The 25,094-nt window shown below is 43.5% G+C and overlaps 1 protein-coding gene across 1 annotated transcript; it reads right to left on the reverse strand.

Moving 5' to 3' along the window:
* Positions 1–834: 834 nt before the first annotated feature.
* Positions 835–4,807, reverse strand: LRIT2 (leucine rich repeat, Ig-like and transmembrane domains 2). The gene is made up of 3 exons (XM_054033693.1): positions 4,698–4,807; positions 3,556–4,337; positions 835–1,643 (listed from the first exon to the last, which is right to left on the reverse strand). Exons 1-3 carry the CDS (start codon positions 4,805–4,807, stop codon positions 835–837), a joined length of 1,701 nt encoding a protein of 566 aa, XP_053889668.1.
* Between the last annotated feature and the right edge of the window lie 20,287 nt (positions 4,808–25,094).

A 25,094-nucleotide genomic window follows, 5' to 3' on the forward strand; every position in this document is an offset into this window, starting at 1 on the left:
AAATGGAAAAAAAGTGTTTATTTTCACATGGAGATAACTCAAAAACTGTTAATATTTTTTTTGCCTGTGAACTTACCCCCAACAAAAAATAACAAAAACATATCAATTTGCACTAAGACCAAAGCTCTGGAAAGTTATAAGCAAGTGAAACAGGGTTGTAAGGAAAGTCATCTTGAAAGCGCTAGTGTTCACTGTCCCCAAATGCTGCAGTACATATGGATACTCCAAAGAGCACAGGATAAAAGCATGTATTTAACAATGAGAGAGCAAAAATAATTCTTTTCCACTTCTGAAACTCTCTGGTCAATTAAGCTATGCAAGTGAGAGACTGACTAAATTTAATTTCATCATTGGATATCATTTTGTCTCAGCATTAAGCTGCAGTAAGGGCTGAAGGAGCCATTTTTGTGGCTCAAATAGTTAATAGGATGGATATATATATATATATATATATATATGTGTGTATGTGAAAATACTAGAATAAATTTATCTCAGTAATTTCCCCAAGGGTTGTCCATGTATAAATAATTTGTAAAGATTACAATGCCATGTATCTGTCCTCTATTTAATTGAATTTCCCAGGTAGCTGGAAGTATGTATATCAGCTCCCCTGCCAGCAATGTGCATGTCATGCATTACTCTCCTGCTTACCAATAACCCCGCTTTTCCTTAAAGTTTCAGATGTTGCCAAAATCCTTTGAAAAACAAGGTTGTATGTCTGCATAGCACATGCCCAGTGTTTATGTAACACAGAGCCCTAGGTGTATGTACATTTTTGTTGACCTTTCCATATTTAACTTGATCTACTCTAATATGGGATTGAATTTTTATCAGCTAATAGAGATCAGCGCTATTTCTGTGATTAGGTTTGTGTTTGTCGGGTTTCTCCTTGTCCTCCGGAGACCTTGGCTTTCTCTTGTCTTCACTGGAGTCTCGGTAACACAGCCCCTCCTCGCTGCCCGTTGGCAAGCTGTCAAAGGTGTTTTCTTTGTTGCCTGCTCTCAGGTTCTTCTGCCCTTTGCGATTCTTGTGGCAGAATCCAGCACACTTCTCCATGCAGTTAAGCCGGGTCTCTGTGGTGCACGCATACATCCCAGCGGGGACTGCCAGCACCATGGCACACACAATGATGATGATATGGATGAGCTTCTCCCTCTGCTCCAGTTCACTGATGTCACTGCCTGTGACAAACACAATGCATTGGCCCTTTCGGGGTGTCTGGTTCCTTAAAGTGACACACACCTCGTACTTGGTAGCTGGGAGCAAGTCATTGACTGAGTATGTGTTGGTGCCCGGGCCAATGTAAATCATCTCCTTCTTGGAGTCGTCATACTTCCCAAAGTGGAGGGTGTACCAAGTTTCTCCTGGATTCTCAGTCACTGCATACCACTCCAGCGTAATTCCATACACCGTCTGTTTGGCAATCCTCACATCAACATAGGCATTCTCTTCTGAGACAGAGGAAGAGAAAGACGAGGAAGAAGCTACCATTCTGGGAGCCTGGATCTTCAGGGAGATTACAGTAGAGGTGTTGCCAATGAAGTTGGCAGCCGTGCAGGTGTAATTGCCCTCATCCATAAGGTGAGCTGAAGGAATCACCAACTCTGATTTCATTGTATCTTCACTGATGTGTGTAGTGGACACTGGAGAGAAAAGGAGAGCAAGAGCAGACATGTCAGGCTGTACTACTCACCACCAGCTGTGTTATAGGCACGGGGACTCTAGGAATTCACTTCATCCCCTGACTGTGAGTTACCCTGAGAGAAATAAGGACTTCTTGGTAGGTAGGGGGTCAGGAAATTATGACTCAAAATCCCAAACAAAAACTAACCTCAGACCTAAAATTTCATGAAAATATTGTGGCTGTTTCTTTTACCTGCCCCTCCATTTTCTAACCAGTCTAACTCACTGAATAATGTTCCATCTCATGGGAACAGCATGACATCACATGGCAGATGTGTGCTTTGGGGAGGAGGGGAGAAATAGGTCAGGAACATGATAACCCACTTGCTTCATGAGAAATGCAGAACACAGTTGTTATGACTACATTAAATACAGATGAACAACTAGGTCAGCAAAAAGTTACATATGACCCAAGGTGTGGACATAGTATATTGCTACCTAGGCTGTCCAGGCTTAGATATATACTCAGCTGAGATCAACATTAGAGGAAAATGTCATGATATGTTTTCATCATTTTCAGATTCTTTGGTTGAAATCACTGTTTCCCTAGCTCCTTGGAAGGTAGTGATGATATTCAGTATCTTAATCGCATTTCTCCCATTGCCTTACTGGTTGTTATTGTACATTTGCTCATTATTGTGCTGGATTGCTGATGTACACACATACAGATTTTTTAAATACAGGTGAAATCATTGAAAAAAAATCGAGGGGAAATGCACAAAGAGTTCCTATTTTTATCTCCCAGCAAAAGCCTCCTTATTCCTACATGCTCTGCAGTTCAAACGGCTTCCATAAGTGATAATAAATCAAAGAGAAAGTGTTTTAATGGATATGGACATGTATTCTGAGCTAAATTCTATCGTCCATTATACTAGACAAGGCAAATTTCAGCCTCAAAGGAATTTGTTGAAGAAAATTATGAGCAACATATGGTGGATTGGATGGAAACTGAAAAACAATCTTAACAATAGCATTTGCTACTAGTTGAAAATATGCTGTCTAATCTATTTAGATACAGTGGTTATGGATATATGACAAGAGAGAATATATAGAATTGATGTAATATGTAGCTTGTTAAGGGAAAATAACAAATGCTGATAAAACATTAAAATAAAAGCAAATAATATTCTGGGATTTATGATTAACACTATTCCGTTTAAGTATCAGGAGTGGTAGTGCCACTCAGAATTCTGTGTAGAAAATTGGATGCATTATAAAAAATGATCTTATGAAAATTGTACTACTGAAGGCAGTCAGTATGAGATGGAGTCTTCTAAGGATCTAAGCTGTGGGGGGAAAAGAGGACTGGTAATGAATTTTGGATTGTAGTCTTTGGAGAAGAGATGACTTCATTAAGAGAGACAAAATCCAGAAGGGAATAGAGCAAGCAAACTCTGTGACCTATTGTTTTATGCAAGAACCAGGGGAATATATTTTGGTTTGTAGAAAAACTTGTAGGTTTACATTAGCAGTTAGATAACAGAGCTGCTGTATTGTCTGTGTGAAAAGCCATAAGAACATAAGAAACGTTAGGAACAGGAAAAGGCCTGTAAGCACCTGCCCTTGGACAATCTATCTTTTTTTTCCACAGTCTCCTGTTTTTTCACCATACTTATGATCACAGAAAAGAGAGAAGCTTGTTGGTGAAAGTCTCTGCTTCTCCCTTCCCAAATTGACTCTGAAATCCTACTTGAAATAGCTTTGCTGCACTTAGTCTCCATGACTGCTCTGCACCGTTTCTGACCAGAGCCTGCTAACTGTGTTATTTCAAATAATTTTAATGGTTAGGTGATGTATGAACGACTCACTAGTAGACAAGGAACTAACTCCCACTCCTTACATTGTAAATAAAAAATAGAAACCATTGCTTACCATTAAATGCCCTTAAATGTTTTAGGCCATAGGTCCACCAGACTGCTGGGGAGGGGCTGCCCTCTACCAAGCAAACCATAGTAACATTCAATCCCACATGTACAGTCAGGTTGGAGTCAAGGGATGAGGTTAATGGTTTCATGCAACTGTTGAGCTCCACTTCATGAAAGAACTTCCCTGCCCTAAATTTAGGGCTTGAACAAGTTAAATAAGAATTCATCAGAATAACTGGTGGGCTAACAGATTTGATAAACTGGACAAATCCCCTAAGGCGACAGTCACAGATCCATGGGTTATCATGTAAAGCCAGGACAGCGTTGGAAATAGCTTCCATCTTCCTCTCAGACTGCTGGGTTTTCTGGTACACAGGCCAATTATAGAAGACATCCCTGGATATGACAGTAAGCTGATTTGAGGATAAGTCTAAGTAGGTCAGGTTGGGCAGATACCTGAGTGCATGCTCTGGAAGAACATCCAGTCTATTGTGCTTTAGATCCAATATTTTTAAAGCTGGAGTGTCTTGAAATGTTGTCCATGGAACTGAACTTAACTTGTTTCCCTGCAATCTCAGCTCTGTCAGATCCTTCAGGTATTCTAAGCTCTTTAGGTGCATAACTGTGATATTATTAAAATTCAACCAAAGGTATTCCAAGGCACTGGCATTGGAGAATGACCCACGAGGCAGTTCTGTTAGATGAGAGTTTTCTATTCTAATTTTTCTGATGTCTTGAGGGATGTCTCCAGGTATCTTTCTCAGGGATGTAGACATGCACAGCAAACTCCTAGAGAGGAAATCAGTAAAGTGTTAGCTAACACACTGTGCTCCTGGGTAACAAACTGTTCTACCTAATATGTATACTGGGAACTGGAAACAGGACACTCTCATAAGCAATGTATTATTAGATATGGTTAACTTCCCTCTCCCTGCAAAAGAAAAATTTAACCCAATAAAAATTATCTTAAAATACATATCCCAGATATCTTATTATGTACTCAAACTAGTAATACCCAAACAATATTAGAGCTATCCACAACATAAGGCCATATATTATTGGCTAGTATTCACAAGACTGCCCAAGCCACACTAAGAATTTCCAAAACACTCTTCTGAAGATTATTATTAAGATGCCAACATTTCTTACCTTCCAAAGCTATCACTGGAGCAGGAGCATCCTATAACACAATAAGAAAGAGCTGGGTTTATCCTGTAAAAGGCCAGAAGAAGAAAAATGATGCGACGAATGGGGTCCATATTCTTCTTTAAGAAAACACAGGGTGTGTACCAGACATGCCAGCAGCTTCCAAGTACCAAATCCTATTAGCCATAATCTTTCTTGACGCAGGAGTAAGCCCTGCCTGAGACCACACCAGAAGAGATACATGTAACATGGCTAATTTTCTACCTCAAATCTCCAAAATCATCCATGGAACCAAGTGAAAATATTAATATCTCCTGGGTAATATCTCCAGTGGCCAATGAAATAGTGAAGTGAGTGCTATTTAAACTGGATGATAATGTTTAGACAACACATCTTTCTCTGAAATATTCAAAAGTAGCCAAAAATCGAACAGCTTCTGTTTCTCTCCACACAGAAATGTTTAGCTAATTAATTTTAAACTCCCTTGGTTCCTAGAATTATAATGGTGATCATCTGAGTAGACACTCCGTATTAAAGGCCAGATTTTATCCCCTTTACTCAGATTTTGTAGTGAGTCATTCCAATTAAATGAATGGCGCTATTTGCAGAACAAAGTACTATACCTTAAGAGCAAAAAATCTGTCCTTAAATGTAGCAATTCTTCAGGAAAACTTAAATATTACACTATTTTTTCCTGCAACTAAAGTGCTGTTACAGATAGAGGTGGCAGACGTAGGGGTGGGGTATGGGCTAGTGCAGGGGTGGGCAAACTATGGCCCGGGGGCCGCAGCCAGCCCTTCAGACGCTTTAATCTGGCCCTCGAATTCCCGCCAGGAAGCGGAGTCTGGTGCTTGCGCAGCTCTGGTGCTCCAGCTGGGGAACGGGGTTGAGGCTTGTCCCACTCTGTGCATGCCATGGTTCCGCATGGCTCCCGGAAGCAGCGGCACGTCCCCCCACCGTCTCCTATGTAGGGGTACAGCCAGATGGCTCTGCGCGCTGCCCCATCCGCAGGCGCCACCACCGCTGCTCCCATTGGCTGGGAACCAAGGCCAATGGGCGCCTGTGGACAGGCCAGCACACAGAGCCACCTGGACGCATCTCCACATAGGAGATGGAACAGGGACATGTCGCTGCTTCTGGGAGCTGCTTGAGGTAAGCGCCGCCTGAGGGACTGCACCCCTGACCCCCTCCCGCGTCCCAATTCCCTGCCCCAGCACTGATCCCCCTCTTGCCCTCCGAAACCTTCGGTCCCAGCCTGGCGCACCCTCCTGCACCCCCAACCCCTCATCCCCACACCAGCTGGAGACCACACACACACACACACTCGCCCCAGCCTGGAGCCCCTTCCCGCACCCTGAACTCATTTCTGGCCCCACCCCAGACCCTGCAGCCTGAGCCCTCACCCCTCCCGCATCCCAACCCCCCAGTTTCATGAGCATTCATGGCCCCCCATTCAATTTCCATACCCAGATGTGGCCCTTGGTCCAAAACGTTTGCCCACCCCTGGCCTAATGCCTCCACAATGGTAATATTGTGGGGGGTTGATCTATGTTCCCATCCCATGTGTTGATCTTAAGTGAGTTGTTTCATATGCTCAGGCTGGGCAGGGCTCTGCAACTGGTAGGGGTGGAGGTGAGAGCAGGGCCAGAGGGGCTGAAGCAGCCACCATGGCACTCAGGATCAGGCCAGAAGCAGCTACTCTCATGGAGAAAGCGGGTCTGCCAAGACCCCCCTTCCCAACCTGCTCCCTCCCAAGTCTCAGTAGCTCCCCTCACTCCCCATGCAGAGCACCCACTCTGTTCCCCCGCCTATCCCTGACACCCCAACCATCTTCTACTCCTGTGGGAGAGCACTCACTTCCTAACCATGACACCCCAACCTCCCGCTCTGCCCCAGTTTCTTCCCATCCCTCATACAGAACACCCACACCGACTCCCCCAAACCGCCTCCCACTCCCCAACTGTCCCTGTTCCCCATGGTTAGTACATTTCAGTTTCACTGTGCACCTTCACCCCTAATGTGTTGTTATGATTGTCAGCCTTCACCTGAAGGTTTCAGAGTGATGTATCCATGTTCTCCTGAGGACATCTAGTGTGCACAGTTCTTATTACAGTTTACAGCAGGCATCATTGTCAATGGAAAAGAGATTAGCCACGCTACCAATCAGCATGAAGCTGGGTCACAAATTGAGATTAGAGTGAACCTACTTAACCTATAACCTTACAAGACCAGGATAGAAAGGTATTTATAGTTTTCCACTGGCAGATTAAATCTATACATGGCTTTCAGGTATTTTCTGATAGTACAGCAGTTGTCAACACTGTAAACATAGTGTCTGATCTTGCAGCTTTTTAATGTCACGTGGAGTTTAGCATTCAATTTCAATGGGCGAAGGATCAGATCTATACAATGCATTGTAGAGCAATCACATACATCTTTTTCACTGGGTGTACTCAGTGATTTATGGAATGAATCTAACATGTAGTGATACTAGGGTTCCTGTCGGGCTATGGCATTAGCTAATCTATAATAAGGATTTAACTTCCATTGCACTGTACACCCAGTTATACCCTGTGGTGTGGAACTTTGCCATTTTTCAACTGAAATGATATATTTTTACATATCAATAAGTGATCATTGAAAGGAATTAATGTATGAGAAAGGCACAAACAACAGCTCTAAATCCTCCATAACAGTCCACATTTTTGGCCTGATCCCGTCAATGCTTACTACTGGGTGTAGTGTTAACTCCAAGGAATAGCCCCATTGACCTTGTAAATGCTATGCTCAGTGCTAAGTGTCTTCAGAATCATGCCCTAAAAGAGGCAAAGCCTCTACACTCCTATCTGATATTAAGGAGAAAGGATAATACAGTTAAAAGTAATGGGTACACTGGTGCCAATCAGATAACTCCAGGGGAGTCATAGTGATGTAAAACTTATGTCCAGGAGAGGCAAAACAAGCCCATTGCTCTCTGGATATATTAATCTAAGCATTAAAATAGTGCACAGAGAATATTGACAAAAAAATTCAATATGCAAGTACAACTCTGCAAAACAGCTGAGATATTTTATAAAAACAACCAGACAACTAAAGATTAATGATGTCTCAGATCCTGGCACCCTCTCTCATGGGAGTAGTGATGGGTCTTTTCATATAAGTAAGATGAGAAGGATTTGCCATTATCCTTCTTTTAGTAGTAACATATATGAAAACTGGGGTGGGGGGAGGGAAATTTTCGGATCAGTAATTTGCAAAGTTAGTCTACCACAGGACTTGACACAGCTTGCTGAGCATACTTGCATAGACATTATGGTGCTAGGCACTTTGGAAATCCTGCTAGATTGAGATTGATTCCAGCATTTAGGGATGGTGGCAGTCTGGAACATAATTTAAAGGTAGATAAAAAAGTAGTGAGAAATATAGACTCTGAGCCTCAGCTAGTATAAATCAGTTTCACTCCCTTAAGGTCACCAGGATTACACTGATTTACACCAGCTAAAGGATCAGGCCCTTGAAGTCTACTTTTAAAATCACTTTTATAAGCCTGGATGTTGCTATCCCAATGTGTGGATAGAATTCAAAGCAGTCTTCTCTTTGCCCTGCTGACAGCAATTTCAGCCTCAGCTGCAACTGCTCCAAAGGCTGGTGAGCTTCATCTCACCAAGAATTTATTATACTACAGGAAAATGGAGACTGTCCATGGTAATTTGAAATTCATTATTCCTTGCAAATATTTCTAGCATCACTTTAAACTAGCTTAAGTAAAGGGTATAAGAAAAGGCTCCTGCATTTGGTAGCTAAGCAGGGAGTGCTACAGCGACAACACATGCAATTCTTGAGGGCAAGAAGTGTCCTCTGTTGTTCAGCAATAATCCTTCCATCCTATTAAGAGGCTGCCTTGAGGAGCTCTCAGAGGAGCCCAGTACAGACTCCTGGTCTAGCAGAATGCTGGTTTTCAGTGGTATTGGTCTAAAGAAGGGGGAAACGGTGATAACACCAGAATATAAATTGCTGTATTACAGTTGGTTACTATAAATATTCTAAGAGCATAATACCTTTATAAAAACGTATTATACACTCCCCCACATAGCAGGGGAAATTCACATGTTGGCAGATGGTCAGTGCAAGCCCTTTCATACCAATTAACCCCAGGTGTGGCTAGGCAAAGCATCTATGCAGGGACCCTCTCTGCTCCCTGTGCACTGGGAAGAAGGGCTTTGTGCTGGTGTTGAATATGTTGGTGAGAAGAGGCTGTTGGGACCCAGTCAAAGGAGGGCTCTCTGGATCTGCCCTTTTGCTGTGCAACAGCTGAGATGTCATCTTTTAGATGAGGTTTAAAACCAGTGTCCTGGCCGCTTGCCATCATTAAAGATCACACCACATCAAGATAAGGAATATTGACCCTTATTATCCTGGCTGAATCCCAACCCTAATAATGATATTGTCTACCTAAATTCTCCTACAGATTCAACAGGCTATGGTAGTCTTCAGTACCTATTATCCTCAACTATTGTGCTACAGTGTTTCTGTGAGTTATGGGGAGCTTCTTAAGACATACTTGCATTTAAGTGATTCACATACAGCTCTCACTTTCCTCGCTGTACCTTGTGAAGCTTAGGATTCAGTTATGGCTCTGAAGAGCCTGAATCATGCAAAGGAGGAGAGAAGGAAGTACACGCTACCCAAATGGCAGTGCTTGAAAGTAATAAACCATTGCAAGGCATAAGAATATTATATATCTATATTCTTAAGAGAGATGTGGAAAGAAGGCACCTTTTGCAACACCTTCATCAACCCCAACTTCTAGTGGACCGACATGAGGGAAGGGTCATAAATTAGGACTCACTTATTTAATATCTGTATATTTGAGATCCATGATGAAAGTGCTAGCCATGTATGGAGTATAGCTATTTATTGACAACTCCATAAACAGCAATCACATTGCTTTTTCTGTACTACTTTTTCTGGTCAGACCACAGACAAATCATAATGTGAGATGCTCAGAAATGTGCAGTTGTTAACTTTCAGAATAATGATTGTAACTAGTAAACTATCCCCAGCTTTAGGTTATTTGGCCAAAAGTAAATAAAGCAATTTAAATAAATACATTAAAAACAAAGAAAGAAAACTGTCATCTCTCTGGTCTCATTTCTTCATCCATTAGTTCTCACGGCGCTAAGACTAATGCACAAACAGGCCAGAAGATGCCTTTTCAAACTAATGTTCCCAGCTGTTGTAAGCATTATAGTAGAGCAGAACCACCTCAATAGTTAAGGTTGATAGTAGTGTACAGTTTAGCAGACAATTTTTCTAAGTGCTGTAAAATCTACATACATATTCTTGAAGATAAGTGTTAAACTTAGAAACTTATGCTTAATAAAATATTATAGCTGAAGCGATCTGTTGGCCAGAGAGTCAAACTTAAATACTAAATCCACATTCTCAATAGTAAATCTTTGTATAGGACTGTTGTCAGTTCAATATAGTTGCAGGCAGCCAGCCACACTAGTTAATTCCTGATGGCATGTACCACTAGTCATCCCCAGGGCAGGACTGTCCTGTGCACTGAATGAACCAGACAGAGGTCCTGGGCAAAATATAATACAGGATCACGTAATTAAAGGTTGTTTCATAATGCATACAAGAAGTCCAAATAAAGCTTGCATGGTAAAACAGTCGGGTTGGGTTTTCCTGAATTGACACTGCTTGATTTTGCAACCTTATAATCCTTTATTTTGTATTTCCTAGATTTTTATGGTTTAATTTATTGATCAGAGCAAACTCAACTAATGTTACATGAAGTTTCTTGTTTGTGAATTATTATTATTCATCCTAGCTAATGCCAAAAATGCAGCATGGGTTGTCTAAAGAAAGAAAATATCCAGTTGATACAGGATCTTTCCAGAGAATATTTCTGGAAATATTGTGAAAAGTGGTCAAAAAAGTCTGCAAATTCCCCAAATAAGCTCCAAAAAGACCACAAAAAGTCCCAACAGAGCTCAAAAGCAGCTCCTTTTAGTGAAAGGAGAGAGGAAAGAGTGTAAAACTACACCATTGTACCAGTGCCTAATAAAATCAGGGCTCACGTCCAACCTGATGATTTGGCTGCAGTGGCAGTAAATGATTAAGTGATAGCTAAATTGGATATTGATAGAGGATACAACAGGATGCTAGCATCAAGAGTAATAACCTAGTGAAACTGCTAGACATTTGCTTACAAGGAACTCACACAGCCATCCACCAGAACCTGGAAGGCACACAAAAAAGTATCAGAGGGGTAGCCATGTTAGTCTGGATGTGTAAAAAGCGACAAAGGGTATGTCTACGCTACGAAATTAGGTCGAATTTATAGAAGTCGATTTTTTAGAAATCGATTTTATATAGTTGATTGTGTGTGTCTCCACTTAAGACCATTAAGACCATTAACTCAGTGGAGTGCGTCCACAGTACTGAGGCTTGCGTCAACTTTAGGAGCGTGGCACTGTGGGTAGCTATCCCACAGTTCCCGCAGTCTCCACCGCCCATTGGAATTCTGGGTTGAGCTCCCAATGCCTGATGGGGCAAAAACTTTGTCGCAGGTGGTTCTGGGTACATGTCGTCGCCCCCGCCCTCCTTCCCTCCATGAAAGCAATGGCAGACAATCGTTTCACGCCTTTTTTCTGGGGTCCCCTTCACCGGACCCGTTCAACCTGCTGCCTGCTTGGATGATCAGAACCCCAGCCAGGCAGTGGGCTGAGCGGGTCAGCCCGCTGCCGGTCTGGGGCTCCATCTGCCGGCTCCTGCCAGCCGGGGTCCTGCTCAGCTGGCAGACCTCGGTGAGATCGATCAGGGGTGCTGGACAGACATGGCTATCCTCCTCTTAGAGCACTAAATGGGAGTGACTCCAGGTCATTCTCTTCTTTAAGTTTCATCTCATGGAGATTCAGTCCTGCCTGGAATATCATGCGAGCTGGAGGCTTCTGCCTCAGGCTGCTCTCCCAGTCGGCAGCACCGCGCGGTCACACCTACCCCCGCCTGCCCCTTGCTCCCATGGCTCATGAAGCCTGGACAGTAGTAAGGAGCAATTCAGCTTGTGGAATGACAAATCCAGAACGAAGGATTGCACTCTATGGGCCACGTTAACATTATTTCAGAGTCCTAGATAGCATTAGTCCCTATAAAAGGCTTCATGAAAATTTTCCCCTGCCCCTAACAAAAACGTTAATTTATCAGAGCAGCTGAAAGGGGAAGGAACCTGGGACTATAACTGAGAGAGAGCTTCCATATTATTTAACTCATAATTGATATAATTCAAAGTAAAATTTCACAGCGCAGTCTATTCTAAGACTGAAAATGCAAGAGAGGAGTCAGAAAAAAGAACAATGACCTGTTTCCACCCAGTTTTGGGCTGGTGACATTTTGTGTGTTAGGTAAACATGATCACCACTACACTACAGGGCTTTTGTGTATTAGGTGAATGTGATAACCACTACACTACGGCGCTTCTCTTTTTTTGCCATAGACTTTGCTGACTGCACAGGAATGTTTTCTCTAGCTACAGAAGCTACCTAATGCAATGTCCATATCTATGGTCTTCCTGCTCACAAAGCGGTCATGCCCCCGCCCAAGGCTGACACAGTGACCTAGCTCAGGCAGGATCGCTAGCGAGCCATGATACTTTTGCCGTTAAGCAATGCCTCTGCCACTGAATGCCTCCATGCATTACGCTGTGCCCAATCAGTGCGGGAGGACTGCATGAGCTCGGAAAACATGTCATCGCAAGTGCATTTTTTCACCTTCTAATCTGCGTTAACCTCAGGGACGGAGATGATAGGGGGAACGTAGACACATTCTGCGGGGACTGCATGGTCACCTGTGCTGCTGAGTTCGCCCCGCTGGCCAAACAAGAAATTAAATTCAAAAGTTCCCGGGGCTTTTCCTGTGTACCTGGCTAGTGCATCTGAGTTCAAAGTGCTGTCCAGAGCGGTCACAATGGAGCACTCTGGGATAGCTCCTGGAGGCCAATACCATCGAATTGCATCCACGCTACCCCAAATTTGACCCGGCGATGTCAATTTCAGTGCTAATCCCTTTGTCAGGGGAGGAGTACAGAAATCGATTTTAAGAGCCCTTTAAGTTGAAAAAACGGCTTCGTCGTGTGGACGGGTGCAGGATTAAACCGCTGTAATGCTGCTAAATTTGACCTAAACTCGTATTGTAGACCAGGGCAAAGAGTCCTGTGGCACCTTATAGACCAGGGGTCTCAAACTCAAATGACCATGAGGGCCGCATGAGGACTAGTACATTGGCCCGAGGGCCGCATTACTAACACCTCCCACCCCCACTGCCCTCAGCCCTGCCCCCACTCCACCCCTTCCAGAGGCCCCACCCCTGCCCTGCCTCTTCCCACCCCTTCCCTGCCCCCATTCCAACCCCTTCCCCAAAATCCCCACCCCAACTCTGCCCCGGAGAGGTGTGGGGTGTGGCAGGGGCTCAGGGTACAGGAGGGGTGCGGCATGGGGCTCAGGGCAGTGGGTTGGGATGCAGGAGGGGTTGGGGTGAGGCAGGGTGTTCAGGGCAGGGGGTCGGGGTGCAGGAGGGATGCAGGGTACAGCAGGGGGTCAGGGTGCAGGAGGGGTGTGACATGGGGCTCAGGGCAGTGGGTTAGGATGCAGGAGGGGTGCGGCATGGGGCTCAGGTCAGTGGGTTGGGATGCAGGAGGGGTTGGGGTGAAGCAGGGTGTTCCGGGCAGGGAGTCGGGGTGCAAGAGGAGTGTGGGGTGAGGCAGGGGATTCAGGGCAGGGGTTCAGGATGTGGCAGGGGGTTCGGCTGCAGGAGGAGTTCGGGGGCAGGATCTGGCCCAGCACCTACCGGGGGGGCAGGGCAGGCTCCCTGCCTGCCTGTCTGTCTGCCCTGCCCCGCGCTGCTCCGGGAAGAGGCTGGAACATGGGGAAGGGGGGTGGAGGGGCTGTGTGTTGATGTTGCTTCAGGCAGAGCCTCCAGCAGCTCCCGTTGGCCACGGTTCCCCATTCCCAGCCAATTGGACCTGCTGGGGGCGCTGCCTCAAGCAACAGCAACACACAGCCCCTCTGCCCCCCACCCTCCCTATGTTCTAGCCTCTTCCCAGAGTGGCGTGGGGCAGGGCAGGCAGGCAGGCAGGGAGCCTGCCCTGCCCCCGGTGCATGTCTGGCCAGAGCCGCTGTAGGTAAACACTGGGAGAGGGCAGGGAGGCTACAAGGGGCTCGTGGGCCGCAGATAATAACCCTACAGGCCGCATGCGAGCCGCATGTTTGAGACCCCTGTTATAGACTAACAGACGTATTGGAGCATAAGTTTTCGTGGGTGAATACCCACTTCGTCAGACCCATGTGGTGGAAATTTCCAGAGGCAGGTATAAATATGCAGGCAAGAATCAGTCTAGAGATAACGAAGTTAGTTCAATCAGGGGGGATGAGGCCCTCTTCGAGCAGTTGAGGTATGAACACCAAGGGAGGAGAAACTGCTTTTGTAGTTGGTTAGCCATTCACAGTCTTTGTTTAATCCTGAGCTGATGGTGTCAAATTTGCAAATGAACTGAAGTTCAGCAGTTTCTCTTTCGAGTCTGGTCCTGAAGTTTTTTTGCTGCAGGATGGCTACCTTTAAATCTGCTATTGTGTGTCCAGGGAGGTTGAAATGTTCTCCTACAGGTTTTTGTATACTGCCATTCCTAATATCTGACTTGTGTCCATTTATCCTTTTACGTAGGGATTGTCCAGTTTGGCCAATGTACATAGCAGAGGAGCATTGCTGGCTCATGATGGCGTATATAACATTGGTGGACGTGCAGGTGAATGAACTGGTGATGTTGTGGCTAATCTGGTTAGGTCCTGTGATGGTGTCGCTGGTGTAAACATGTGGGCAGAGTTGGCATCAAGGTTTGTTGCATGGATTGGTTCCTGAGTTAGAGTTACTATGGTGTGGTGTGTGTTGCTGGTGAGAATGCTTAAGGTTGGCGGGTTGTCTGTGGGCGAGGTCTGGCCTGCCTCACAAGGCCTGTGAAAGCGAGGGATCGTTGTCCGGGGTGGGTTGTAGATCACTGATGATGCATTGGAGAGGTTTTAGCTGAGGACTGTAGGTGATGGCCAGTGGAGTTCTGTTGGTTTCTTTCTTGGGCTTGTCTTGCAGCAGGAGGCTTCAGGGTACATGTCTGGCTCTGTTGATTTGTTTCCTTATTTCCTCATGTGGGTATCGTAGTTTTGAGAATGCTTGGTGAAGATCTTGTAGGTGTTGGTCTCTGTCTGAGGGGTGGGAGCAAATGTGGTTATACCTCAGTGCTTGGCTGTAGACGTTGAATCATGTGGTGAGTCCGGGATGGAAGCTGGAGACATGAAGGTAGGCATAGTGGTCGGTGGGTTTTCGGTATAGGGTGATGTTAACGTGACCATCATTTATTTGTACTGTGGTGTCTAGGAATTGGACCTCCCGTGTAGATTGGTCCAGGCTGAGGTTGATGGTGGGGTGGAAGCTGTTGAAGTCGTGGTGGAATTCTTCCAGAGCCTCCTTCCCATGCGTCCAGATAATGAAGATGTCATCAATGTAGCATAGGAAGTGAAGGGGCGTGAGTGGATGAGAGCTGAGGAAGCGTTGTTCCAGGTCAGCCATAAAAATGTTGGCATATTGTGGGGCCATGTGGATGCCCATAGTGGTGCTACTGGTCTGAAAATGTATATTGTCACCAAATTTGAAATAATTGTGCGTGAGGATAAAGTCACAGAGCTCAGTAACCAGGGTTGTGCTGTGGCATCATCAGGGATACTGTTACTGGCAGCTTGTATTCCATCTGTGTGTGGGATGTTTATGTAAAGAGCCTCCACATCCATGGTGGCTAGGATGGTGTTTTCTGGAAGATTACCAATGCATTGTAGTTTTCTCAGGAAATCAATGCTGTCATGGAGATAGCTGGGAGTGCTGGTGGCGTAAGGTCTGAGTAGAGAATCCACATATCTGGACAGTCCTTCAGTGAGAGTGCCAATTCCAGAGATGATGGGGCGTCCAGGATTTCCAGGTTTGTGGATCTTGGGTAGTAGATAGAATAACCCCAGTCGGGGCTCTAAGGGTATGTTGATTTGTTCCTGTGTTAATGTAGGGAGTGTCCTGAGTAGATGGTGCAGTTTCTTAGTGTATTCCTCAGTGGGATCTGAGGAAAGTGGCCTGTAGAATTTGGTATTGGGGAGTTGTCTGGCAGCCTCCTTTTGGTAGTCAGACCTGTTCATGATGACAACAGCACCTCCTTTATCAGCCTCTTTGATTATAATGTCAGGGTTGTTTCTGAGGCTGTGGATGGCATTGCGTTCTGCATGACTTAGGTTATGAGGCAAGCAATGTTGTTTTTCCAGAATTTCTGCCTGTGCACGTTGGCGGAAGCATTCTATGTATAGGTCCAGACTGTCATTTCGACCCTAAGTAGGAGTCCATGTGGAATTCTTCTTCTTGTGCTGTTGGTGGGGGAGTATCTGTGTATCAGTGCGTTGTTCAGTGTTATCTTGAAAGTATTCTTTGAGTCGGAGATGGCGAAAGTAGGCTTCCAGATCACCGCAGACAGGGCCGGCTCCAGCATTTCTGCCGCCCCAAGCAAAAAAAAAAAAAGCTGTGATCGCAATCGCAACTGGTGGCGGCAATTGGGGGGGAAAAAAAAGCTGCGATCGGCGGCGGCAGTTCGGCGGCAGGTCCTTCGCTCCTAGAGGGAGTGAGGGACCTGCCACCCCCAAATTACTGCACATGCCGCCCCTCTCCCTTGGCCGCCCCAAGCACCTGCTTGTTAAGCTGGTGCCTGGAGCCGGCCCTGACCACAGAACTATATCATGTTCGTGGGGGTGGTGGGGCAAAAAGAAAGTCCCCGAGATAGGACAGACTCTTCTGCCGGATTGAGTTTTATAAAGTTTTCCTCAGTGAAGCAACATATCAGCTGCCCAATTCTCTTCATCATCAGTCAAGTTTGCTGGCCTCTGGTTCTGAGTGAGCTTGAGTCCTAGAAGTTTGCTCCCTTTAGAGCAATACTAGGTCAAGAGGAATTTGGTATCGCACAGGAGTGAATCTCTCTGACATTGCTGCTGGGAATAGTTCTGACACATGAGATCCAAGGCAGTCAGTTGCTGCAATTTTTCCATGCAACACAAAACACATACAACTTTGGGAGAAGATTTTCAAAAGCACTCAGAGTTGAACTAATTTTGCTCCCACTGCAGTCATTTCCAGTGACTTGATCTGGAGCAGATTTAGGCCTACATGGAGCACTATTGAAAATCCCATCATCAGCACATGTACACACCTGGCACTTGCAGCTGTACTCGCAATCTTTCCGAGTCAGACAACACTGCTAATAAGTTCCATCTTAGATCATCAACAACCACAGAATCAAAATAGACAGTGAGATGTGACCAGTTGTACTAGTGAAAGAATATTACAAAACAATTCACAAAATTTGCATTATCCTCCCTGATTCATTCGTAAGGGGATGGGCTTCATTACTCTCTTCAAGCACCATAATATGAGGTGAGACTGCCTCCCACATTGAATTAATGAATATACAACATGGTTTCCTAACACTTCACTTTAAGTTAAATTCTGCCCTCTGGTGCACATGTGCATGGTTCCATTTGAATCTATACAAATATATCCAAGGGAATGTGTGTGTGTGTGTGTGTGTGTGTGTGTGAGAGAGAGAGCGCGTGTGTGTGTATGTTCTCTTTGGAGCTAATTTGCAGACTTTTGTGATCATTTTTCACCATCATAAGGTAATTTTGAGACACTTTTTGTGCTATTTTAGAGAGCTTTTTATACTTTATTTTCAAGCACTTTAAACCTTTTTAGAGTACAGCTGAATATTATTATTTGAGAGTTTCTAGCCCTTTTTGGACCAGTTTGGGGGCACTTTGAAATAGTTCTTTTGGGGGAGCTTTTTACCTTTTCATTTCATTTTACCGATTAAACACTTTTTTCAGACCTCTTTGGTGCTGTTTTGACTTTTTAGTGTATTTTTGCAGCATTTAAAAACAAATAATGACTTTTCACATAGTTTTTAGTCATTTTGTGACTATTTCGGGCCTTTCTTTGCACTCTTTCCTTGAGCTTCTTTTATACTTACATGACATTTTTTCCAGTCATTTAAACACTTAAAAGAAATGTTTTTCGATCATTTTTCCAGAGGTTAAAAGACAATTTTAGTTACTTAAAAAAAAAGGCTTTTAGATCTTGAATTTTTTAGTATATTTTAGATGCTCTTTTTAAAAAAACAATTTTGCCATTTTTAGGGGCATTGTTTTAATCATTTACTTGCACTTTGGAGGATGTTAGAAACACACATTTTAAAAATAGTTGGAAGCATTTTTCATGCTGCAAGGGTGCCCTTTTTTATATACTTTGGAACAATTTTGAACAAGTCTTTACAATAACTTCCCACCCCACCCTTCTTTGGCATTTTGGGGATATTTCTTGAACTTTATTTTAACCATTTTTTGATACTTTGGGGGCACCTTTTTCGATTATCTTTTACACCCTGCGGCCTATTTTGACACTTTTGTTTCTTTTTCAGGCAATTTTTAACACATTGAACCATTTTACACTTTTCAACATATTGCAGACCATTTTTAACCAATTCCCAAAGTGATCCTAAATGTCAAAGAGAGAAATTTGTCAAACACATCACCAAAAAGTGTCATAAAACTTTTTAAAAGCATCCAATATATGTCAATCACTGGTCCAAAATGTCCACCAAAAGGATGAAAATTACAGAAAAAGTGTCAAAGTTTTATAATGGCATCCACCACCTTCTAAAATTGGTCCAAAATGCACCCCCAGCACTTTACAAAAAGATTCCACATGCTTTTATAAATTGTCCTAGAAAGCTGCAAAGAGTGTATAAAACTGAATTTTTAAAGGTATAAGTTATCCTAAAGTGCTAAATGGGCCAGAAAGTATTTTTAAAGAATCCAAAAAGAGTCTGAGAATAGTCCCAGGAAAAAAAATGTTCAGAAATGTGAGCTGCACAAACTATAAAGTTGATTAAACCAATTCAGAATAGATAATGCTCCAAAACTGCCAGCCAAGTATTAAAAAAAAAACTGCTCAAAAATTTTGTCCCAAGTGTTTGAAATCCCTTAAATAACTATTACGTTTAAAAAGTCCGAAACTTCCCCAAGAGTGTCATAATCATCCAAAACATGTTTTAAATGGTCAATATAATTAGTTTGTATATGTCCTCTGTGCAAAATCTCCAGAAGTTTCAGATGTGGAATCTCAAAGATGGTTTAATCAATGTTGAAAGGTTAAGGTTTGATAAAAGTTCTCCTCTAAAAGAGGTTACAAAAGAGAAACAAAAGCAAGGCAAATGGAATCATTTTAGATCTATTGAAAATAGTACTCAAAATAACCAATTAAGGAAGCATGTTAAATGATAATGTGTCCAAATCAGGGGAAGATTTATTTTTATTATTCTTTTTGAAAAACTCACTGAAATGTTGAAGAGACATTCCTCCCAACAAATTTTCAAAAAGGCCCTCCACCTCTCTTTGTGCACTCTCACCTCAAACACACACCCAAGTGTGGTTCAGACATAAACAGGGGATTTTCTATACCATTGTCAGGGCTGGGCGGTGGGCAGCCAACCAGTTACCAAGTTGCAGCCAGGAGACAAGTATCAGGGTGGGAGGTCAATCCAGGTCAGGATACCAGGAAATCAGGGCCAGGCACCAAGTTGCTGATGGCAGGCAAGTAGCAGAGTTGAGGTTGAGCTAGGCCAGGATACAAGGGAGTCAGGGTCAGGCACTACAGACAGCAGGCAAATAGTAGAGTTGGGAGTGAAACAGGGTCAAAAGCTAGAGTCTGGGGTTCACAGCAAAGCAAGGTCAAGAGAGGAAGTAAGCAGACAGTCTGCATCATTGCTCAGACAGCTCCCTACACTGGCTTCCTAGTTTATATACCAGCATGAACCAATCAGTGGGCTGCAGGGGGCTGTCACTCAGGCCCTGCTGGGTGGTACTTTCTGCAGTGTCTAGCTTCACAGGGTCCTCCAGCAGAAACCCAGCCTGAGCTTCCAATGACAATGCAGAAGCGGAAGTGGCCCAGAACCCCCGTGGTCCCTTTCAACTATTCTGTTTTGGTAAATCTCCCACCTATATATTACCGATGGAATTGCATTGGCGGTGCAATAGCCAGAGTGCTGGTGTAGACAGGGCTTGGGTGTTCACTTCCATTTTTACTACAAGAGGCTGCTAGACAACTCTCTGACACCACATTCTACAAACCATTACCCTCTGACCCCACTGAGGATTACCAAAAGAAACTACATCATCTGCTCAAGAAACTCCCTAAAGAAGCACAGGAACAAATCTACACTGACATACCCCTACAGCCCCAACCAGGGGTATTCTACCTGCTACCCAAAATCCATAAGCCTGGGAATCCTGGGTGCCCCATCATCTCAGGCATTGGCACCCTGACAGCAGGATCATCTGGCTATGTAGACTCTCTCCTCAGGCCCTACGCTACCAGCACTCCCAGCTATCTTCGAGACACCACTGACTTCCTGAGAAAACTACAATCCTTTGCTGATCTTCCAGAAAACACCATCCTGGCCACTATGGATGTAGAAGCACTGTACACCAACATTCCACACAAAGATGGACTACAAGCCATCAAGAATAGCATCCCCGATACCATCACGGCAAACCTGGTGGCCGAACTTTGTGACTTTGTCCTCACCCACAACTATTTCAAATTTGAGGACAATTTATACCTTCAAGTCAGCGGGACTGCTATGGGTACCCACATGGCCCCACAGTATGCCAACATTTTTATGGCTGATTTAGAACAACTCTTTCTCAGCTCTTGTCCCCTAACACCCTTACTCTACTTGTGCTACATTGATGATATCTTCATCATTTGGACCCATGGGAAGAAGGCCCTTGAGGAATTCCACCAAGATTTCAATGATTTCCACCCTACCATCAACCTCAGCCTGGACCAGTCCATACAAATGGTCCACTTCCTAGACACTACAGTGCTAATAAGCGATGGTCACATATACACCACCTTATACGAGAAACCTATTGACTGCTATACTTACCTACATGCCTACAGCTTTCATCCAGACCATATCACACAATCCATTATCTACAGCCAAGCTCTAAGACACAACCGCATTTGCTCTGATCCCTCAGACAGAGACAAACACCTACAGAATCTCTATCAAGTGTTCTTAAAATTGCAGTACCCACCTGGTGAAGTGAAGAAACAGATTGACAGAGCCAGAAGGATACCGAGAAGTCACTACTACAAGACAGGCCCAACAAAGAAAGTAACAGAACGCCACTAGCCGTCACCTACAGCCCCCAACTAACACCTCTCCAGCGCATCATCAAGGATCTACAACCTATCCTGAAGAATGATCCCTCACTCTCACAGACCTTGGGAGACAGGCCAGTCCTCGCCTACAGACAGCCCCCCAACCTGAAGCAAATACTCACCAGAAACTACACAACACACAATAAAAACACCAACCCAGGAACCAAACCCTGCTACAAACCCCGGTGCCAACTCTGTCCACATATCTATTCAAGGGACACCATCATAGGACCTAACCACATCAGGCACACCAACCAGGGCTTGTTCACCTGCATATCTACCAATGTGATATATGTCATTATGTGCCAGCAATGCCCCTCTGCCATGTACATTGGCCAAACTGGATATCTCTACGCAAAAGAATAAATGGACACAAATCTGACATCAGGAATCATAATATTCAAAAACCAGTAGGAGAACTCTTCAGTCTCTTTGGTCACTCAATAACAGACCTAACAGTGGTAATTCTTCAACAAAAAAACTTCAAAAACAGACTCCAATGTGAAGCTGCAGAATTGGAATTAATTTACAAACTGGATATCATCAGATTAGGCAATTCTAGATACCATCAGAATAAAGATGGAGTGGTTGGGTCATTACAAAACCTAAACTTAATTTCCCCAATACTAATTTCCCCAATACTAATTTCTCCCTACTGTTACTCACACTTTCTTGTCAACTGTCTGTAATGGGCCACTCTTTTACCACTTCAAAAGTTATTTTTCCTCCCTTGGTATCCTGCTGTTAATTGATTTATCTCGTTAGACCAGGGGCGGGCAAACTTTTTGGCCTGAGGACCGCATCAGGTTTCGTAAATTGTATGGAGGGCCAGTTAGGGGCAGGGGTCATGGCCCGGCCCCCACCTCCTATCTGCCCCCCCGGGACACCTGCTCCATCCAACCACCCCTTCTCCCTGTCCCCTGACTGCCCCGGAACCCCTGCCCCTGACTGCCCCCTGCTACCCCTTCCAACCCCCCCTCCTTCCTTCCTGACTCCCATCCTTTCATGTATTTATACCTGCTCCTGTATTTTTCACTTCATGCATCTGATGAAGTGGGCTCTAGCCCATGAAAGCTTGTGCCCAAATACATCTGTGAGTCTCTAAGGTGCCACAAGGACTCCTCGTTGTTTTTCTGTGAGCAAGATTCAATGACTCCATGCAAATTCCAGTGTCATGTCTAAAAAATAGCACTCATCATTGCACCCATCATTGGAGCTGCGGCAATTTCCCAAAAAAGTTTAGTGTAAGCACAGCCACAGGGTGCCAAATCCTGCCACTGTTGAAACTACAGAGTAAGTCCACTGAATTCAATTACTTCAGATTTATATTACTGTAACAGCAAGCAGCATTTACCTTTGCATCATTCGTATGCACTGGCATGAAAATAATTAGGTGCAAAAGTGAATTCCCATGCAAAGTTGTACACAAAGGGTATGTCTGCACTAGATCTGGAAATGTAATTCCAGCTCGAGGAGACATACCTGTGCTAGCTCTGATCAAATTAGTATGCTAAAAATAGGAGTGAAACCACAACAGTGTAAGTGGTAGCAGGGTCAAGCCGCCCCCAAGTACATTCCTAGTGCCTCCGATGGGGACATAGTCAAGGCAGCTAGCCTTGCTTGGTCAGAGCGAGTGCAGGTATGTCTCCTTGAGCTGGAATTTACAGCTCCAGCTTGAAGTGTAGACATACCTGATTAGGTAACGCATTTGGAATTATCTTTTATTCGTGTAATACAGAGAAATTCACCAAAATAGTTCCACTGTGAGTTAAGCTATTGAGTCTATTGACTCCATAGAAAAATATCACTACTATTTACATCACAATATATTGGAAAGAACTCTTCTTTCATGCATGAGGTACATTTCTTTAACATGTGCTTGTGTCAGCACTACTGAGGTAGAGCAAAGGCACATTTTCTAGCCAAATTAACTCAATTGATCAAGCTCTACTTTGACTTACACACTGTGCAATTTAATTGGCCCAAATTGTTCTATTTAGATACTGATAATTCTTTATAGATAAGTGTCAATTTACTAAACAGGGCACCTTGTTAGCTATTGTTTTTTACAGAGCCACACATGCAGTATAATAAGAGGGAGGGCTTCAATCATCCTGCTACTTAGAATATAAGCATTTGGAGGAAGGAACAGTCTCTTTGTTCTGTGTTCATATAGTAACTAGCTCCTGGGGCTCGTCCACAATACAAATAACAAATACTCTGCCTCCTCTCAGGTCCAACCAGCAGCTGACATGCTTGACGACTTCTTCCCTCATGGGATGAGTTGTTTAGGGTGGCTATTGATTGTTCTTGTCTACTTAAAAGTGTAGTTCCACCAATTAACAAGGAGAGATGACTTACAATCTCTACAGAACTGAACTTTCGGGAGGGTCTAGGATATTTATTAATAATTTCAGTCCTTGAAATATTATTCTCTTTTAAGTGAATTTTCAACACCTGAGAAGGATTTTAGCTATGCATCAACTTCCATTACAGTCAATGGGAGTTATGTGACTGAGACACCAGACACCACTTTGGAAACATAAGGGATGGTTAGTTTTCATCTTGGAAGCACTTGTGCGAATGCCACATGCAAAAACATTTTTAGTAAAGGGACCCTAGGAAAAGAATCAAATGATGATATGATTATTTTTCTTCTTCAGGAAGAAAAACAAATAGCTATTTACATGTTACTTTCATGAAATGTCCTATACATCTAGAACTTAGTATGAAATAGAGTTTGTTTAAACACAAAAGAGACAGCTTTTCAAAGGTATTTAGGCAACTAAAGATGCAGATAGACACTTAGTGGGATTTTCAAAAATGCCTAAACAGGTTACAAGTATCAGGGGGTAGCCGTGTTAGTCTGTAGCTACAAAAACAACAAGGAGTCTGGTGGCACCTTAAAGACTAACAGATTTATTTGGGCATAAGCTTTCGTGGGTAAAAACCTCACTTCTTCAGATGCATCTGTTTTTCTAAACAGGTTAGGATCTTAATCCCCATTGATTTGAAAATCACACAAAGTGTCTACCAGAATTTTTAGGTGCCTATAAAAATCTGGAACATAGCTTTTAAATTCAAATTCCACTAGTTCTGTAGAAAATCAGTTTGCATAGTGGTCTGAAATTTAAACCATGGTTTAGACAACATTGGTGTTTTCCTAATTTATACCACATGAGATAGACTGCATAAGATGATATGTCTTTTCTATCTCTTACTTCTATAATTCACTTATATGAGACAAAGATATAATTGTTTTAGAGTAAAAAAAAGTTCAGGTGTTATATTGATATGACTCAAGTGAGACAACAGAAAGCAAAAAAAAACACACACAGCAAAAAATGCACTCATTGTTTTAGACATCTATTTATTCAAAAGCAAAGTGTAAAAAGTGTTCGATAAAGTTGGAAAAACTTAACACACTCATGATGAATATTATGGGCTGAAATATTTCTTTCCCCCATCAATCATATATGAACAATATTTTGACCCAAATAATATATTCCCAAAAATTAGTGTTTATACTCCCCAGATACTCTATTTCTTCAGTGGTGATGTGCAATGTGTGATGACCTTTGACAATACAGCAAGATCACAATCATGTAATATAGTAGCACCTTATCACCACCAGTAACCTGAGGAAAACAACTGCTTCTGCTCAGTATCAGGGGGTAGCCGTGTTAGTCTGTATCTACAAAAACAACAAGGAGTCTGGTGGCACCTTAAAGACTAACAGATTTATTTGGGCATGAGCTGGATGAGCTAACTCACATGACACATGATGATGGCAGGCAACTGAGAAAGTAAATGCATATCTCTTGCAGTCTAGTCCTGTAAATCTTACTCATGTGAGTAATTCCTTTGATCTACTCAGCTGAGTACATGCTACTCATGTCAGGAACATTTAAAATATTGTGCCCTTGATTCTTAAGGGCCAGACTATCCATTCATTTACCCTGTGTCACTATGCTGATTTCAGTGGAGTTACTCCAGACTAAAGTCACTTCAGCTTGACACTGATGTAAATGAGAGCAG

The sequence above is a fragment of the Malaclemys terrapin genome, chromosome 7, assembly GCF_027887155.1.
Source record: "Malaclemys terrapin pileata isolate rMalTer1 chromosome 7, rMalTer1.hap1, whole genome shotgun sequence".
Classification (NCBI taxonomy): Eukaryota; Metazoa; Chordata; order Testudines; family Emydidae; genus Malaclemys; species Malaclemys terrapin.

Excerpts from the sequence above, each read along its gene's own strand:
- LRIT2 (XM_054033693.1), bottom strand. The coding sequence starts at position 4,807 with ATGGACCCCATTCGTCGCATCATTTTTCTTCTTCTGGCCTTTTACAGG. Across the intron at positions 4,338-4,697 it reads TCCAGTGATAGCTTTGGAAG|GAGTTTGCTGTGCATGTCTA; the intron begins GTAAGAAATGTT and ends TTTCCTCTCTAG. Across the intron at positions 1,644-3,555 it reads ACATTTAAGGGCATTTAATG|TGTCCACTACACACATCAGT; the intron begins GTAAGCAATGGT and ends TTTTCTCTCCAG.